This window comes from Lepeophtheirus salmonis, chromosome 10 (assembly GCF_016086655.4).
Source record: "Lepeophtheirus salmonis chromosome 10, UVic_Lsal_1.4, whole genome shotgun sequence".
Taxonomy (NCBI): domain Eukaryota; kingdom Metazoa; phylum Arthropoda; class Copepoda; order Siphonostomatoida; family Caligidae; genus Lepeophtheirus; species Lepeophtheirus salmonis.
Window position 1 is genome coordinate 3,152,430 of NC_052140.2, and position 20,530 is coordinate 3,172,959.

General features: G+C 32.7%; 1 protein-coding gene across 3 annotated transcripts; it reads left to right on the plus strand.

Annotated features, from left to right (window-relative positions):
* Window positions 1-4,468: 4,468 nt before the first annotated feature.
* On the plus strand, window positions 4,469-7,495 carry LOC121125226 (DDB1- and CUL4-associated factor 6). Of its 3 annotated transcripts, none has more exons than XM_040720368.2 (9): window positions 4,506-4,744; window positions 4,803-5,082; window positions 5,278-5,719; window positions 5,777-5,984; window positions 6,033-6,240; window positions 6,299-6,426; window positions 6,510-6,892; window positions 6,963-7,068; window positions 7,129-7,495. In XM_040720368.2, exons 1-9 carry the CDS (start codon window positions 4,648-4,650, stop codon window positions 7,221-7,223), a joined length of 1,947 nt encoding a protein of 648 aa, XP_040576302.1. In that variant the 5' UTR covers window positions 4,506-4,647; the 3' UTR covers window positions 7,224-7,495. The 3 variants fall into 3 exon arrangements, with proteins under 3 accessions (XP_040576301.1, XP_040576302.1, XP_040576303.1); XM_040720369.2 differs by having other exon boundaries at window positions 6,060-6,240; XM_040720367.2 differs by having other exon boundaries at window positions 4,469-4,744; window positions 5,777-6,240.
* Window positions 7,496-20,530: the final 13,035 nt, after the last annotated feature.

Sequence of the window (20,530 nt, forward strand, 5' to 3'; positions counted from 1 at the left end):
TTCCTCGCTTTTTGTGTTTTTTTACAGCAACAAAATGCGGATTTGTATGAAATCCACGTAGTACAGGGACTTAAATAGTACTAAAACTCTTAAAATGGGATCAATTATTTGTCAAAGGCCACTTTTTAAAGTATAGTTTGGAAAAATCGTATTATTCATGAGAAATTATTAAAATATAAATTGTAAATTTTAATCCGGTCATTTCAACACTCTAAAATTTATATAACCTGAGCTTAACCAATATTTATTTTGCATTCTTTCCAATTGTAAATTTGTATGTTAAGTAATAACAAAAAGTTTTAAGTGTGGGTAACAAATACAATTACTTACAGGCAGGTCTGTGGAGTCGGTACAAAGGGCCGTCCGCAGGATTTTGGGTGAGGGGGGGAGGGCTTGGTTTTTGGAAAAATAAATAAAGCAAATATGTAATTTTCGGGGAAAAAACTTGAAAAATCCACAGCTATTCACAAAAAATGACATTTTTTGGAAAAAAATATGAAGTATGAAATAAATAAAAAATTAGCTTATGAATAGTAAATTCCACAGCTATTCACAAAAATGAAATGAAAAAAATTGAATAATTTTTTTTTTGGGAAATTTGGGGACTCCTGCGGACATCTTGGTACTTACAATGCCCAACTCCGATTCCAGTATTTCAAATGTCCCTACTCTAACTCCAACACACACAAAAAAAAAGTCATAATATATTTTATAGACTATGTAAGTACTATGACGTCATTTGAGTCTAGAGACTATATAATATATAAATCTAATTTATAGCTGTAGGTAGCTATTAGTTAGATATATCAAATAATTGTGCCATTTATAAATAAAAAAATTGGAATATAAGATATTGAAATGGATACAAATCTATTTTTTGCTAATACATTCAAAGTTTCTGAACATAATTAATGCACTCGGAACCGAGGAGCGACAATACATACAACCTCTCACTCCAACGTTACACATTACTCTAATGATATTATTGACTATTCACAATACTAAGAAATGAACTAACGCGGCTCTATCCAACATAATATTTTGCACTTTAGTAATTGTAAATGTTAGAGACTAACATTTTATGTCCAAAATGTAGCGTTATGTGGTATTTCTTTTTAAAAAATGAAAAATTGACGTTTGATGAAAAAGGAAAGAAAAATTATTCAGAAAATGACAGATATTTCAGTTAAAAATTCAATTTTCATGACTCAAATTTATGTGCAAACGAATCTCCAGACAAATTTCTACAAACTTTACTCTATTTACTAATCCAATATTTCATTGGAAGTTTGTTTATTTTTTGCACCTGAAAAAAACAAAATTTCAATTTTCACCCATTTATTTTTTTGCGCATAACTTTTTTGATTTTGAATAAATGTAGAAAACATAGTTATTCGTGTAGTTGTTTTTTTGAAACGCCAATCACTTTTTGATAAATAACTTAACTCTCTCTATCTAGTCACCTTGACTTGCAAAAAAGATTTTCATGTTTTGGTTATAGAATAAAAAAAAAAAAATCAAAAAAATTCGACACCCCTATCTTAACCTTATCAGGCTCAAAGAGGCAAAATTTCAGCCTCCTAGGTTCAACGGTATGGGCACCTATAAAGGAAAGACACACATACATTCTCTTTTATATATGTATATACATATATATATATATATAGGCACAGTATGAAGAAACTCATCAAAAACTACAAAATTCTTCGTTAACCCAATTCAAGTTTATATAAATTATTATCATAATATAAAAAAACGAAATGAAGGGGATATACAGCACTATACGGGGGTCGAAATAATTCCAAACGCCGTTTTATGCGAAATCCGAGGTCTTTGAAACCGCGTTATGCGAGGACCTCCTGTAGATAGGGTATTTTTGTATTAGCGAGGTAACGCCGTATAGAAGAGAAGTGGATTGTTCTGGATAAATATATTTGAAACAAAATTTTAATACGTCTAGAAGATTTATTTTTTACATTACTGCGTATATTTAAAAAAAAAAGAATTATTCGACACAGAAGCCTCTGCCTCAAAAATGTCGAGTGGAGTGGGGATCCAGGGGCGTCCGCAGGACTATATATATATATTAGTTTTAGTACAGAGCAAAAATTCTTTGATTTAGAGGGATTACAGCTCCACCCTTAAGACGCCCCTGGGATACAGGACAAAGTCATGCGTATAAAAGTTCTTATTTTGCAATGTGGCAACTTTCTACACATTTTATTCAGTTCCCATATGGATATATTCACGGAAGTATTTGTATTCAGTTTACATATTGTAATCGGTAAAAATATAAGAGGTTGCGTTAGAGGAATGAGCAGAACTTTCCGTCAATTAAGAATTACTAAACATGCTAACTAAATAAAATATATAACGTTATTTCTCTTTTTTCTTTCGTGGAAAAGATTAAACCAAAATATATGCATTCATCGTTTTTATGAATTCATATTTTTCATGACATTTGGATATTCTAGACACACGCCTATCATAAACTTTGTGTTCTTTTGGAAGAGGATCTATTGTCTCACTCCGTGGATCTCATTTCCTTTAATGGAAGTATGCTCCAATCTCATTTTTCTTATTTTATCATTATCACTAATACGGCGTGATTTGATAACTTTTTTTTAGAGGCTGCAGATTTCACTTTTCGGAATTCGGTAACCTAATCCAGCTTGCAATAAAAAACTTGAATAGTAAGTGGTGAAAGAGCTGTGCGTTGTATAATTGTGAAATAGACAACCCGAGCTAGAGGCTAAAAGCCTACTTGCTAGAATCCGTGTAACTCTTTTTATAAAATTATGAGACATCTTTAATATCACATCTCATACAGCTTCAAAAACATTTATGGGGTGTCTCCAAATAAAAACAAGCTTGAATAAAAATCAAGAAAAAGAGAGAATCTTCATATATTATACTTTTTTTACTTCATATACGAAGTAAATCAGCCATATTTGAGTCGATTGTAGACTTTGTATTCAAATTTATGGGATGAATGAAGGTACCACCGAATTTTAGGCATAGTTTAAAAACTTATTTTTTATTTAAGAGACTTATATAGGGTACGATATGGCCCCTTTCAAATATAATCCATCAATTTCTCATTATTTTGTTGTGACGATTAATTTTGGCTACTTTAAATGTAATTTGCGACAAACCCAAAGGGTTCATATGAACCATTTATTAATAGAGATTGACGACAGTTTGTCAAAGAATACATAACATGTAATACACACTCAATTTTGAGAAAAAACATTCTAGCTTGCTTTTGTATTGTGAGGCCACATATTATATTCAAAATACGAAGCTTTTGTCTAACTATGGAACAGCTTACAAATAAATCATGTATGAGTTTTTTGGATTGATTCCTACTCCATATTTCCATAAATGTAAGATTAAAACTCACTTGTATATTATATCAACATGAGTTGATGCAACAAATCTTCAGTATTACTCTCCATCATTCATGAGCACACACACTTGTGGTTACACTTTATGCATAGATGTTCCCTCCTTAAGAATGAAAGAGTAGTTACATCAGCTTAGGAACATAAAAACACTATTCAGGTTGCCAACACAACAACATAATCTTGCACTCTAAAAATGCTTAAGATTTACATTCCTAAGTATTTACCATATAATACCAATACCGATTATGTCAGATGTTGTGAGCATTTAAGCAGGGAACACTCAAAAGAATAAGGAATATCTATATACATATATGCTATTTTTTTTCTGCGTGACGAGAATGCAAAATATTTTTCCCTTATCAAATGCAGTATAAAAAGTTTAAAATATATATTTTTAGTTTGCTCATGCCCAATATATCTACAAGGTGTTGTGACTTTCTGTAGCCTTGGCTAATATAAGTCTGAGACAATAATTAAAAGGGAGGACTTACTTCAGAATTTGACTTCATTTGAGCAAATTCTTTTGCACTTACGTCAATATAACCACACTCCCATAGAAGATATCGCTCCGTATTCTTTTGAATTCATTTCAGTAGCTGATTGAGTAAAATATGTAATAGGGAAGACTGAAGCAGATGTTTGGCTTCTGAAACGAACTACTATGTTCTCTGGAATATTAGACTATAAAATATACTAGTCGATTTTATGTGACAATACCTACAGCATTCTGTGTATACTAAACGTCTTTTTAAATAATACTATGCCGCATTTAGATTTTCGTTTCAGATAGAACACTATAAATAACACGGATTATGTGGGCTTCAACCTTATGAAATGTTCTGATAAGTACCAATATGGAATACGAATATATTATATATTTAAATGCAAATTTCACGGTTGGAATATTGAAGAGTTGTAAAAGCTATGTTTTATTGCGAGGATTTCAAATTATCACGTAAATAAAGTTGTGCACATTCTCTGAGCTGGATTTCAGGCTCAAACAATGAGGAATATAAAATATTCTGAATGTGGCAATCTTTCTCCGTCTTCCCTATATTATTATACAAATATTTCTCTCTTTTATACAACGATATCATCATTTGTTTTCATTTTTCTTGACTCAGGCCATCCTTTCATATTACTTTAGTTCTTATTTCATATTTATTAAATCTATAGACAGAGTGATCACAAATGTCATTATAACTTAAATCAAAGATTCTCCTTTCTGCTCTTTTTGAAAATGTATCGCAGCAATCTTTCCAGGACTCTCAATGGATATTTGGAGGGAGGGAACGTGGATTCGAATCTAAGGACACGGCTGTTTAATCGTTCCAAAGGTGCGTGAAAATGAGGCCTTTTTCTTTAGTATTTTTTAAACCACAATCCTTTTTTTAGATAATTTGAGTTTTCTACAACGTCTCATTCTCATGGACACGGCAGACTATCATCGAGGATGCGTGAATACCCTTTCCTGGAATCAAAAAGGAACTCTTTTATTAAGCGGATCTGATGATCATCGCCTTTTACTTACCTCTCCCTACGACTCCAAACTCGTGGAAGACATCAACATGCCACACAAATCCAATATTTTCTCGGCTAAATTTCTAGACGGGGAAGACCAAAAAATAGTCTCTTGTGATGGAGGAGGTGCTATTTATTTCACCGATTTGATTCGGTTTTTTATACCCAGAGTTTTGGTTTTGAATTTTTTTTTTTTGAAAATTAGCAGATTTGATTACTTCCACAAAACGAATATAGTTCATAATATCTATTGTTTTTACATCTAAAAAACAATTTTTTATTTATTCAACTCCTTAATTTAATTTTTCTGAAATCATTATTATGGGTATTTTGTTACTCTTTAAATCAGCGACTACCACTCCCATTTCGCTTGTCATATTGGAAATTCAGCTTATGAAGTTCTCACTTATCCTGGAGAGCCCCACTCTTTTCTATCATGTGGTGAAGACGGCACTGTAAGATCCTTTGATCTACGTGTACGCGATTCCTGCGAACGCTGCAAAGATCATGTCATCATATCCTCCAATTATCCAGTAACATCCATTTCTCTTAACCCTTTATTACCCCATCATCTTGCCGTTGGCTCTAATGATTCATGTGTTCGGATATATGATAGGAGAAATTTAAGTGTTAGTGATAACGGACGGAACTGTCTCAGAAGTCTAATTTCTAGATTCTCTTTACCGCAACTTGAAAATAAAAAAAGAATCACGTCCGTGGACTATAGACCGGATGGACAAGAAATATGCGTTTCATATTCCTACGATTACATTTACTTATTTAATCCTGAAGTAATGTATAAAATTAACTGTATTTATGTATACTCTAATATTTTCTGATTAATTTAGATCCAGGACCCTTCAAAGACCAAAAAATTAATGGTTGGTACTATCACTGATTCGGATCGACCTAGTACAAAGAGATGTGGGCAACTCAGATCACCTCCTCCCATGAAGCGTCTGCGTTTAAGAGGAGATTGGTCTGATACAGGTCCTAACGCTCGTCCCGAACAAGTTGGAGAAACCTCTGCCTCATTGAATCGAATTGGGGAAGAAGGTGAGCCACAGGGAATGAATTTGATGCAGAGAATGACTGATGCTCTAGCACGTATGCTAAATAATCCTTCTGCAGGTCAAGCAATCCGTCTTGCACGCTCAAGAATGGCTGTTTCTTCTTCAAATAGAGCCCGACGATCTGGTGGCACATCTACCGCTGCTGCCGTTGCAACTACTAGTAGTAACAGTAGTACAAATAATACTTCTTCAACATCAAACAGAGACTGTGATACCCCTGCAACATCATCCAGCTCAAGGTAAGGGTTATACGGAGGATAATGAGGGATCATTTTTATTTACATCTCATATATGTAGAAGTGATAATGCATCTAGGGATGACAGACTGCCCAATAGAAATACTAGTCGCTCTTCTACCGATAATAGTACTTCAGATCCATCGGACGATGATTTAGTAGAGTCAAATTTGCCAACACGAGTGCGGAGTAAGTAGGGGAAATCTTGATTTACACATTTATTAATTAATTACATATATCTTTCAAAATATGTACTGTTTACATTGACACAGATTCCAAGTGTGATATCTATGAGTACGAAACTGACATGTTTGACGAGAACGGCTTAGAAACAATAAACACGGGTCATGTGATTATTCAACCCGCAATGAATAAACGATTGACAGGTCATAGGAACTCTCGCACCATGATTAAAGAAGCGACTTGGTGGGGTAACAATTACATACTCTCTGGGTCTGATTGTGGCCATATTTTTGGATGGGACAGAGAGTCTGAAAATGTTGTTTTATTATTGGAAGCAGACCGACATGTCGTCAATTGTATTCAACCCCATCCATTTGATCCTATTCTTGCGACATCTGGAATTGATTATAATGTTAAATTTTGGGCACCACTTGCTGAAGTCTCAGAATATGACGAAGAAAAAATCAATACTGTAAGAAAAACTATTGTACATATATGTATATCAATAATAGTTCCCCTATAAAACATTTTTATCGTTTTAGATCATGGAGAGAAATGAGAAAATGTTGGAAGAGACCCGTGATACCGTCACTGTTCCTGCAGGTCTTATGATACGAATGTTGGCCTCACTTAATCAACTACGAAGAGGTAGATTTTATTTTTGTCTCATTTATTTATATTAAAGATTATCACACTTACTCGATACAGGCCGATCTTATTCTGGAAGTACGGCATCAAGTGACACTTTGGAAATATCTTCCTATCAAGAAGAGGTAGAAGTGGAGGAAGAATCAGATGAATAATTAATCATACACATTTATAAGTACTACATACATTGCTCCAATCAGTCATAATTATTATTCTTACCTTGGAGGATCGTCAAGTCTCTCCATGTGCCGTTGAGAATTGTTAAAATCATTATATTTATCTCAATTGTATTTAACGAAAAATTATTTGTCAGAAATTTCTTTCCTTTTCTTCTTCATCTTAAAGTTTATACTGGGAAAAAATTATAAGGTCCAGGCATTATTTGGTGTATTAAGTTATAGTGTATAAATAAATTTAACAATTTCGATCTTGTATACTTGATTCATTGATTTTTCTACTGAAATGGATGAAAATAGACACGCAAAATATCGCCAAGTCTTCCTTCTTTTTTTTTTTTGATAATTTTTTTATTACTAATATCAATGGTGTACTCAAATAATATTAACATTTTCGTCATGAAACAATTTTTCCCAATAAATTTATTTAGGAAAGGAACATTTAAAAAAAGTATGGATGTTTATTACAAATCAAAATTGACGACTTACGAAGTGCCGCGTTATATATTTTCTTTCTTTGTTTCCATGATACTTCATTCAACATACATTGGTAAGTACTTAATTAAGAGATAATCACTTGTGAGTCAATAACTAGGTTAAATATCTATAATTATACAATATATATATATACAAAAATATTAAGTTATTTTCATCAAATATATGGAAGTGCTTTTATTAATGAAAGAACAAGATCTTCATAACTTTTTAATTTAAAAAATAAATTTAAAATTTATGTAAAAGTTTTGATGAAAAAAATGCTGTCTCACTTTTATAAATCCTAACCATCCACTAAACTGTTATAATTAATATATATTTGTTAAAATAATTCTAATTTTAGAACCGTAGCAGAGTATCAGTAAACATTTGACAGCTGAAATTTGATCCGATTCCATCAATTTAATATAATTTAAATTAAAAACTAAGGATATCACTGCATTCAAGCTGATTTAAATTAATGTCAAGTTGGTGAAAAATTTAAAAAATAAAATAAACGATATTTTTTTTTAATTTGTCAACTATGGATTTTTGAAATTGTTTTCCAAAAAGTTTAATATTTCACTTTTTTCTTTTTCCTAAATATTTAAATGAATAGTTATGGGGTTTTATGGGTATACTGTACAATATCATTAATGTAAAATGTTAATACAAAATAGCATAAATAATGTTATATTAATTCGAATCGAGTATTTATTCTATTTAACAATGAAGTTACCTTTTCACATCTCAAGAATAATAAAATGTCTCCTCGTTATCTATGATAAATATTAAATTATACTAATTTAATTTAAAAATAGAATACTTTTTATAAGTATATTCTAAACTACTTTATTTTATTAATTAGACAGTTCAAAAATGATAGAAACTTCTAAAGATAGTTATTAATTGACAGGGTTGATCTTATATACTTGTGCACATTTTATTTTCGAGAGTAAAATTTAAACAAGAGATTTTTTGAGGTCATTTATTTAACAAAATCCTCTGAAAATAGTGCTCGCCACAACTTTTATTCACTATGTGAGCCCTCAACTTTATTAATTACTTCAATAAAAGGCCTAAATCTCTTGCAGGCCTTGACTATGTAGTCAGACTCAAGTTTAGTCCATTCCTTCTTGAAGGAAGCCTCTAGATACTGGACACTCCTGTGAGGAGTAGCACACACCCTCTCGTCTAGACGTGCTAGATAGAGGAGTCCAAGAGGTTCGCATCTAGAGAGGAGAGCGGCCACATGTTGAAGTCACAAAAGTCCAAACAGTTGTCTCTCAGGAAGGCTGGGTATTAGCAGAGCAATGCCACTGAGCTCCGTTTTGAGTAAAAACAACGCTCTCCCCAAACTTTTATCTGGACTAGAAGTTCGATGTAAGTATCTGCATTGCACCTCATATTCCTTTCCTCAAAAAGATGGGAAGCTCAAATCTAAAAAAATTGCCAAACTTCAATCTGATAATGTTTAAGTAGTAAACATTAATTTTTCTGGTGTGTGCATCTATTTTTGAAATGATTAATGTAAACTATATATATTTGTAATTTATTGCAGCTTATTTAGTCTTAAATTTTTATTAATTGTACAATTATGAATAAATTATTGTAGATTTTTACTCATACAAACTGTATTGAAAAAATAATATTAATATATTTTTATTAAAAGAATAACATATTCGTGAACGTCTTCTAAGATAACCCTTGGAGCGCGTGCTTATCTCCAGGGACAGTAATTCTAAACTTGTTCCTTTGATTAAAAAAACAAAGTAATTACACTTACGGGCCCATTCTACCAAATATGATGGTGGAAAAGCAATAAAATATATTTTCACCTTATTTCATAACACTGGATAAAAGTCAAATACTTTTTTTGTAGTCAAAAATCTTTGTGTGATATCTTGAACTTTGGACTTTGGGTACATTGTATAAGTCCTACTTCATCTGTCTATCTTGAAATTGGAGACAACGGCAATGGATAATTGAAAAACTTATATGTGTAAATGCGGGAAGGGGTTTCTTGAATTGTATATTGAAGCCAAGGGGGCACCAGCCTGAAAAAGTTGGGGAAACCCTGTTCTAAAGTATCAAGATAGAACATAGTTGAAAAGAAGTATGTACACCTGACAGTTTTTTATTGTGTGTAGGGCGTAGGAATAGTTGATCCCTTGAATGCAATAACAGCTGTGTACAAAGGGATAATTATATGAAGGAAAGGAACTGGTCAGTAGTGCTTCTGATGTTCAAACCCTGCGATCCATGATAGCTAGAAAACTTTATAAACTTTACTACCGAGTTATTTCTAATCCTACAAAATTATTACCTTAATGGGTTAATAATCAAAGTCAATTAAAATTATAATTATTGCTGGTTTTAATTCATTATGTGAATAGAAATGGGGATGTAAAATTGTTAGAATTAATTTGTAACCTGGAAGATATAAGTTCTCTTATTGATTTTTTCTCTGTATTTTCAAAATTCAAACGTATTAGCAAACAAGGAACACTAAAGTTTTAATAATGATCATTTCAGCAGGTATGTGATCAGCACCCCTCTCACACGTCCACCAAATGCCACAAGATCTCCTTAGATAACATGGCTCGATTCTGATCCAAAGAGATATGGCCCCCTTCCTCACCAGATTTGAATTCACTGTATACTACATATATGGGCACTTTGGAGAGGGAAACCAACAGGATCTCACACCCAAATGTGGACTCACTGAAGTCCTCCATAATGGCTGCATGGGACAACTTGTCAAAGGGGTTTTTCATCAACACTTGCATGGCCTTCAGGTGACGTGTAAAGGCTGTGATTGATAATGAAGTTGGACATGTTGAGTGGAAAAAAGTTTTGCAAAAACCTTTTCTACGTGTTTTGTTAACATTATTTTTTTGCCTATTATTGAAAATATAAAATTATTGATGCGTTTCTAAATCCATCTCTCGGGTCTACGTTTTGCTTCACTAGCTGGTTTCCTTGGATGTATTGGTGGTTTTTTAAGGATCCAGGGGTACCCCCATTACCCCGTCCAACCCGAGGGCTTGGAACTATTTTTTTTTATTAGAGGGGTTCCTTGGATGTATTGGCGCGGTGTTTTAAGGATCCAGGCGTACCCCCAATACTCCATGCAACCCAAGGGCTTGGAACTATTTTTTGGCAGTGGTTTTTGAGGATTCAGAGTACGCCCAAGTACTTTGCACAACACGAAGGCTCTGAACTTTTTTTTTTTTGGTATTAGAGGGATTCCTTGGATGTATTGGCGATGGTTTTTAGCAATCCCAGACTATCCCCGTACCAATCCGAGGGCGTAGGCTATTCAACCATATTTTAAGAGGCCCTAAACTATTTATTCCCAACTTTCCCCTCTTAACCAATCTTCTCGATACATTTCTTAGAAGATTCGATGAATTTAAAAAATTGCAAGGTATTGCAATAATATTACTTACACTTGAAGGTACTCCCTTGGGGTATGGAACAAACAAATATATTTAGATAAATAATATTAAGCTAATTTAAAATGTGTTATTATTCATCATGAAGTTTGAACAAAATACGGGCATTTTTTCTCCGGGGCAATCTTCCACGGGCAATTTTCCCTATGGCAGTTTTTCAAGTACCAAAATATATATAAGTTATTTAATACTATTTTTTTGGTAAGAAGATAACCTTGTCTACATTTTCCGGTAATAAACAAGACCGATTAGCAGTCACAATATCGCCAGCTGTCAAAAAAATATTTCACTTGATACAAATGTACCTGTCGTTGTGCAGTATCGTAAATCTAAGATAGAAACATTGGGAAATATATTTAAATTATCCATTAATATACCACATGGTTTTCGTCGTCATCTGGTACCCATTATATCATTTTGTAAGTCTGAAATATTCTTTCACGACAAATATACAGATATTTAATTCAATTAAGTCAAATTATATCAACTCCTTGAATACTCAAATTATATCTTAGGGTCACTTAATGAAATTCCCTAATTCGCTTGATTGAACATCCTTTTAGATTGAAAGAAGCAATAGTTGATGTTATTATAAATACCCAAGAGGGTATGTACATTTAGACAAACTTTACCTTATTAATAAAGGTAAAAGTATTTGCTTATACTTTGGAAAAAAAAAACCCACTTTTTTTCAAATTAAATATTGTATATTTCAATTTTAAGCGTCGAGAAATCATAGTCAAAACGGCACGTTTTGACTATGATTTCTACAACAAAAACAAGACGTCCAACATAATTTGCAAATGTTTGAAGGGATATTGTTGGGATGGTATGCAATGAAGTTGTAAGTCACGATTTAAAAAAAACCAACATGTTTATGTGACACTGTTGGAAAATAATAGTAACGCATAGTAATCTCCATTCTCCATTGTATCCTTCGACATTCACCAATTATGGGTGTCCGCAGGATTCTATATATATTTTTTTTTTTTGTGAGGGGGGTGCTTGGTCTTTGGAATTTTAAAAAAATCACGAAAATTAAAAAATTTTGAAAAATAAAATTGAAATATTAAATTGAGTTTTTGAATATTTTTTTCAACAATGCAGTTATTGAAAAAAAATTTCAAAAATCTACTACTATTGACAAAAATTAATTTTTGGCAAAAAAATTAAATCATTTGTAAAAAAATTTGAAAAATCTACAGCTATTGACAAAAAATTAAATTTCAGATATTAAATTTTAGGATTTTTTTTCCAAAAATCTATATCTATTAACAAAAAAACTTAAAAAATGCACAGCTATTCACAAAAAAATATTTTTTTCGAAAAAACTTTTTAAAATTAAACATTTTTGGAAAAAAAATTCAATATTATTTTTTGTTTGAAAAAATTTTCCAAAATTAAATATTGAATCATCCATTTTTCTAAAGAATATACAGGGTGAGGACTCCAAAATCAAAATCATCTTCGAGGCTGTCTAGCCTCAGTTCTAAAAGTTTGAGAATTATGTACTTGGCGCCATTTGAAAGAACTGACAAAAAAGCTACAATTTGATGTTTGTTTTGTTTTTTTGTGACCAAAATGGTCCGTGTAACAAGCAAAACGTCAAAGGGTGTGCGATCTTCTCTACACACACAACGACAAATGGACACTGTTCTGAACAGGAGAAATGATCGTTTCTTGACTGAATCAGGAACGCAGATCGAGGGAACTTTCAATACCAAACATCCAGCTCAAGTAATGGTCCTCGGCATCGTGGCGTCCAACCGTAGCAAGGTGTCTCCTTACATCTTCAAGACCAACGAGAAAGTCAACACGGACGTCTACTACAAGGTCCTCAGATACTATGTCTTGCCATGGTTGAAGAGCATGTTCCCCAGGGACAACTATGTATCTATCCAAGACGGTGCCCCAGCACACACGTTCAAGAAGGTGCAGCATTTATACATTACGGCCTTCTGTCGTACAGACTTCTCTCCTTCATCCTCACCTGACATGACTCCTCTGTACTTTACTGTTTGGTGCGTCTTGGAGGGCAAGACAAACATTACTTATCATTCAAATATCGATGTCTTGACGACTGTGATCGCGAAGGAGTAGAAAACTAGTCCTCGGACCACATCAGGGTCAGCTATACTTCTGTTCCTCCCCGTATGTAAGCCATAATTAGAATGGAGGTGTACAAATTGAATAAAAAATTGTTGAATTACCAACTTTTGTTTCAAAACTTTGCCATACAATATGTAGAGGTGAAAAGGACTGTTTAAATTTTCTATTATAAAAGTCCTCCCCCTGTGCATATAAAATATATAAAATTTAAAAGAAAAAGCTTTAGAACCTTCTAAATAGTACAAGGTCTATTAAATATATTTTAGGAAAGTTAAGTGCTCATTGTGCATGAGTGAACTTTTGACGTATTACTATGTTTCTTATTGCTCTCTATCTACAAAGATGTGATCCGTAGTACGTAAGATGTGGACTGCAATTAACCTATTACTTATTAGTAGTGATGTAAATTGTTTTAGCTGGTTTTTTTTTCTGGTAATCTAAAGAATGAAGTTTTTATTCCTCCCGTGTTTTCATTATAATTATACTTAAGGAATATTCACAACTATAGTTTTGATAGGAATTTGTACAAAAGTGAGGTTACGTTATATTTTAATAATCATTTGCGAATGTTTTTATTTGTAAATATTGCCTGTATCTTCAAAAACGACAAAAGGGATGCCAAAAGAATTATTGTGCTGGAAATGCTCATGCCCCGGAATTCCCCAACTGAGGTTGCCAATAACTTCATGATCAGCTGAACACCCATGTATGGCATTAAAAAGAGATTTGAAACTAAAAGAACAGTTGTCAGAAAGTCTGGGAAAGGTCGGAAACGAATGATAATACGTGACAAACCCGCCTTCCTAGAAATCCACTGAGAACGATTCGGGGTGCGGACAATGTGGTGGGAATTAGTGTTCACCCATGTTCATTCAGAACAATGAGAAGATATCCCCTGCAGTTTATTTTACGCTTCTTCGGAAACACATGCCAAAAGACCCAAAAATTTCTGGAGATTAACATTTAGGCTTTTTTGTTTTTAAGAACATGTGGCCCGATCTTACTCCTTTGGATTATTCCTTAGATGGAGTTGCCTGCAACAATCCTAACAGGTCTGTGAAAATCTTCGGAGTCCGCCATCAAGAAGACTATGTCCGTAAGGTTTGTGTGGCCTTCAGGAAGAGGGGGGACGCTATCATTGAGGCTGATGGATTTTTATTGAATAAAAATTTCGATTTCAGTTATAATTCAAGTGAAATTATCCTAATGTTGTTCTCAATGTCTTTACGAACTAGTTTTTAATAAGGTCTGAAAAACAATATTCAGTGTAAACTTAAATATTTACACACGGGTTATACATTCAGTACCATAGCTGGGGACTCATAATCGAGTAGTATTCACGACTCCGACTAAAGTCACTTTTGAGTCTCAATAAACTGTAAATTCATGCTCGACTTGACTTGAATACCTGCTAATAGACTCAATACTTATCTCAGACTTGTCTGATTTAGATTTCTTTAATATATATTTTTGAACTCCGCCTTGCCACGTCAAAACACTCAGACTTTCAAAGAGTGGCTAATGTACCGCTTGGTTCAGAAAGTCCAATCAAATATCGAATAATTATTATTTCTTACTTATGTAATCAATCAATCAGTTTATTTGCAGAAGAATATATACTTTAGTATAATGGTATAAAAAAAAAAGAAGGACTTTCTCAACTTCAAAGTGCATTGGCAAATGTTACATTGAATGACTTATCAATTAAAAAGAAGCTGTTCGCGCCGGCAGTAGGCAGAGGTATAGTACATAAAATGTGGAAAAGAAATAAAAAACTTTTTAATGAAAACTTTTGATTAAAAGTGAATATTAATACTTGCCTTATCGAACTCTGTTTAAAATAGTTAATATTCATAAACCTTTAGAATGAAGCAAAGTTTTGAAATAGTTCGTTTATATGTACACATATTTACAGAGTGAGGACTCAAAAATTAGAATTATCTTCGAGGCCGTCTAGCCTCAGTTCTAAAAGTCTGACAATTATGTACTTGGCGCCATTCGAAAAGAATGACAAAAAGCTACAATTTGATGTTTGATCTTTTTTTTGTGGGGTACAAAATGTCCGAGCAACAAGCCAACCGGCAGAGGGTGTGCGATGTCCTCTGCACACAAGTTCACAAGTGGACACTGATCTAAGCAAGAGAAATGATCGCTTCTTGGCTGAATCAAGAACTCAGGTCGAGGGAACCTGCAGGACCAAACCTCCAACTCAAGTCATGGTCCTCAGCGAAGACGAGCAAGACTTTTAACCTGAATGTCGATCCCCTGAAGGCCATGGTTACGGAGGAGTGGAACAACTTTCCCTCAGACTTAATGATGGCCAGCTATGCTTTTGTTCGTCCCCATATTGAAGCCAACATTCAGAATGGAGCGGGGAATATTGAATACAAAGTGTAGAATATTGTTGTATGACCTACTTTTGTTTCAAAAGTTTGACATAAAAATGGCATAAAATAAAAATATGGAGAAGTCAAAACTGCTTTTAAAATTTTCTAATTTTTGAGTTCTCGTCCTGTAAAACTAAGCAAAGTTTTGAATTGATTCGTTTACATGTATAACAAATGATATGTAGAAGCAGGTTTGTGAACGGAACGCAAAATTTACCAGCGTCCAGTGGACTGTACATTAATTCAACTGAACACGAAATTTTTTAAACGGTGAATGCTAAAAAATGGGATTTTAGCGTTTCGTTCCACTCATTACTTTTACAATTGGTATCACTTGCACGGTACGTGTTTCCACTGAAATACAATGTCAGTTAACAGTTTCCAAGAATCCAATAACTCTGATCCAGACTTCTTTTTTTTACATTTCAAGCGTTTTTCTACACTTTTTCTATACAATCGGTGAAAAAACCGGATTTGTGTTGACGTATGATCAAAATCATATTTTCTGACCAAAAAAATATCTATTTTACGTTGGGTTAGGTCATATTTTAACTTTTGTTATATGAGGTGGGTGGGTGGGTTGTAAAAATAATAACCTTTGCATTACAAATATGTATGTTTCAACGACACAGATACATGATTATCTGATATAATTTAATTGAACAGGTATAGAGTAGGCATAGAGTAATTTGAAATGTTGAGTCGTCGATAAATAATTGTAAGTGATTTGAATGGAGTCATTAAAATATTAACAATCCGATTTTGAGTCTTAAATATTCTACGACTTCACATCTTAGAAGCAGAAATACCTATACCTGGTACGTTTATATTGATATATCAGAGAAGTAGTTGAACACTAAACTGGAATGAAGGCTTTGAAGTAGAGTTAAAATTCTTATTTGCTGGAGTTTGGCTAGTACCAAATGCGTATAAATTGAGTATATGAAATTAGTTTATGTTCACAATTTTATGATCCTTCAACTTTAAAACTTGAAGCATGATTTCTAATTCCTAATATCCTATTTGAAACAAAAGAATCAAAGCTAATTCATTAGTTCGCTTGATAAACTTCAGCCTTACATATAGCTTGTCACTTCAATTTATTTTTTATACTTTATTGATTGAACGCTGAACAGAACGCTAAAAACAACTGAACCCTACACGGCGAAGGCTAAAAAATTTAATAGAACAGAACGCTTACAAGTCTGTGTAGAGGTTAGTATTGAAACTCAGGTCGATTGCATTTTTTTATTTAAATTTCTAGACCGATTTAGAATAGAGTTGATTATTTTGTAATGGAAAAACTAAATTTAAAAATTAGAAAAGGAAAAACGGTTGCTGCGTGTATTTCTTCTTCTTTTTTGTTCATTGTTTAATAGATTGTCCTGGTATTAACTTCGCCCTCTAAAGGAAGCATTCTTGCCTATCTTTGCTGTAAATTGTTTTAAAAATAAATTATGAAATATATAAATATATTCTAATAAAATTTAATTATAATATTTTCCCTGCACTGAGGGTATTTTAAATTTGGAAGGTTTTTCTCTTTATAGGTGTAATTCATTTCACCTCCCACTTCCTAACAGGCAGCTGATATTACCATGGATTGAGTAGTACCATATGTCTCGCTCCGCCTTCTCCTCGCTCTCTTTTTTTCGTATAAGAAATGAAACTTTACTGATAAGTTAAGAATGTAGTCTCAGACCATGAACAGAGATTTAATCTTTTTAAACACACATTACGCCATAAAAACTCCTGTATAAAATAAACCCAGACCAAATTTAGTATAAGACCGATCAAACCCAAAAACTTTTAGAGGACTGAATACCCTCGGTCCAAGAAAAATTATAACTGTCTTCGACAAGTGTAGGATTTCCAAACAAAATCCCAACACTAGTAGATATATAAATTTGGGAGTTATTTTAGTCGATTATAAACAATTTCATAGTAGAATCAGTAATTCGCCAAAGTTCTCGATTTTTACCTCCGCTAATTAAGTTTGGATCTCTGTTTGTTTATAAGCAGGATTACAGAAAAAAGAGCGATTTTGGTGGAGTTTTGTAAGAAAATTACATTTATGTTCCTAGTAAGATGTCATTTAATTTTGAGAGGTCCAGGTCCCACGAAAAGGTAAAAATTACAATCGACCAAAACTTTGGTACAAATTACAGACTATTAAAATAATTTAGTTATTTGTGTGTGAAGTACGTTCCACTTAGAAAAACAACGACAAAAAAACACTTATTTAAAAAACGGAGACAAATGTCTAAAGTATGTACTTTAGACATAAAACAAAAGTTGTTCAGACTTTTGAGTTACGTATGTAAGGCCATGTTTAATTCTGATTAGACCAAATTCCCGGGCTCTGGCGAGCAAGTTGATTTTTTCATAACAAAAGATCGATTCCACGTGTCTCACAGTAAAAAAAAAAACACGAATTATTTTACAAACAGAACATATATTAAATACGAATCAAAAAAGGGAATTAGAACGATGATGAGCGACTTAATTTTCGTATGTATCTTTAATATGGTTAAAGAAAGAACATGGCTTGTTACCAATGGCAATACCAATAAATATATTACAGGGTAAAATATTTGGAAAAATTGCTTCATATTTAGAAAAATCCGTATTTGCACAAGGTCAATTATATGTAGCATTTTCAAAAGTGTCAAAAGAGGGTACATTATATAATGCATTTTTATTATTATACATGAGTATTATATAATTATAGTTTATAGTAAATCGTTGGCTATCTTTCAGATAGCGGGTTTGTACAAAGTTATACAATAATAAAACTTTCACAGATAATGCTATATAATCAGATTCTTCCTATAGTGTCAAGCTTACACAAAAAGTCAATAAATGTTCAACATATCAAACATTGTACTAATATCGTACAGTAGAAATGAATGTTAATTTTTAGGAGAAATTATTGTCATTTTTCGTGTTCTACTGTGTTCCCATTCCAGTTATCAATGTAATCATTCCTAATGCGTTATAATTCTATCTCTATTGTTGGACTCTAAATTTAAATAATACTGCATCAATAGTGAAGGATTTGGCAGTTGAGCATTAATGTAAAATAAAGACTCCCTTCAAAAACCATTTATGTCATTATCAATTTGAGATAAGACCAATAAAATATCCTTGTTGAAGAAATTAGATTAAAACAGTCCATATATTTAGAAGGCCATTGGAAGAGAAGAAAAGGAAAGATTGAGAGGGAATGAATTAAAGAGAAAGGAGGTGATGGGGCTCACAATGCATGATATTTTGTAATGTGCGTGTGACATTGTATTAAAGTTTAATTTAGTGTCTGCATTATAGGGATGCATCAGCATCAATGGCGTGCGCAGTATTATACTTTAAATTGGGGGGGTGTTGCTTTGTTTTTTTTTCAAAATCCACAACTATTCACAAAAGATTAATTTTTTCTGTAAAAAAAAACAATCAAAAATCCATAGTTGTTCTCAAAAAATTTAAAAATCCACAGCAGTTCACAAAAATTGAATTTTCTGGAATTTTATTTTTCAAAAATCCACAAGTTTTCATTAAAAATGATTTTTTTTTTGGGGGATAAACATTCAAAAACTAAATTATCTAGTAAAAAGAAAAAAATACTTAAATTGGGAAGTGGCTATAGCCCTTCCAACCCACCCCCTGTGGACGCCCCTGATCAGTGAAGTTTTGGGTTACCTAAATATATTTTTAATTTTATTTAACTTTTAAAATGTGTGATGATGTTTTATGGATCTTGTAGCGTACTAACCAGAGTTGTAAATTCGATATGTTGATATGTAAAAGCAACAGAAACGGACCAATGATATGGTAACTCATGTAATTATAAAAATGTTTGGAGCTGACCATTTTACCTTTCTCCATATTTTATAAAATTAGATTCCTTACAAGTGGTAATTAGAGGAAAGAAATCCCTCTCAGCATACGGTAAAAAAATATAGGGTAGATCCTCTGAGTCCAACAAGGAATTATATTCCTAACTCTCCAACAAATCATCAGTGTTGCTCTCTGTCATTCTTAGATATTAGTGATAACTAGTAAGGGGCGACCGCAAGGGGTTGCCTGGAGGGGCTGTAGCCCCCCAATAAGGATTTTGGGATTTTAACTCGAAATTTTTTCATAAAAAATTTAATTTTAGTGAATAGTACTGGATTTTTTCCCAAAGTCATTGATTTTCTGTGAATTGCTATATATTTTTGAATTTTTTTCAAAATAATTTCAAGCCCCCCTCCTGCCCTCATATATATATATATATATATATAATCCTGCAGACGCCCCGGACTAGAGATGTGAAAGTTGTCGAAATCCTAGGGAGTGGGAATTAAAAAAAAATATTTATGTTGGTAACTTTGAGAAACGATATATTTGTTGAACATAGGAAGAGTTGTAGGAGTGCCAGATCCTCCCTGACCCTCAAGATTTGTTATATCAATAGGACTATTTATATACTTACTATGTGAATAATTAAAGTAATTATTGTTGTATATAAAATGATCTAGAATGCGTGAGAGACTATTTGTAGTTGCAACTTGAACATAACTTTGCATTTTCAAAAGCTCTCATCCTCGTTTTTTTAATTTTTGAGAAGAAAACATCGGAGTATTTCTTGCCAATGCTCCTTTTTTATTCCCTTCTCCATCACCTCTCTTCTGACCGCTGATTATAGCTGGTTTTTCTCTCTTAAATATTGAGAAGGGAACATCTAAGTATAAAGTAATCACATAAATGACTGATAAAGTGTTTGCTTGGGAGTTATTAGTAGTAATATACGAGTAGGCCTAATAACTTACTGGAGTAGGACTTCTTAAGAGTCTCAAGTAGCAATGCTTCAGCTTTAATA

Bases quoted from the DNA above. Each gene is read 5' to 3' on its own strand.
- LOC121125226 (XM_040720367.2), top strand. From the start codon at position 4,648: ATGTATCGCAGCAATCTTTCCAGGACTCTCAATGGATATTTGGAGGGA. The intron at 6,893-6,962 runs GTAAGAAAAACT...TTATCGTTTTAG, and splicing joins ACGAAGAAAAAATCAATACT to ATCATGGAGAGAAATGAGAA. The intron at 7,069-7,128 runs GTAGATTTTATT...TACTCGATACAG, and splicing joins ACTTAATCAACTACGAAGAG to GCCGATCTTATTCTGGAAGT.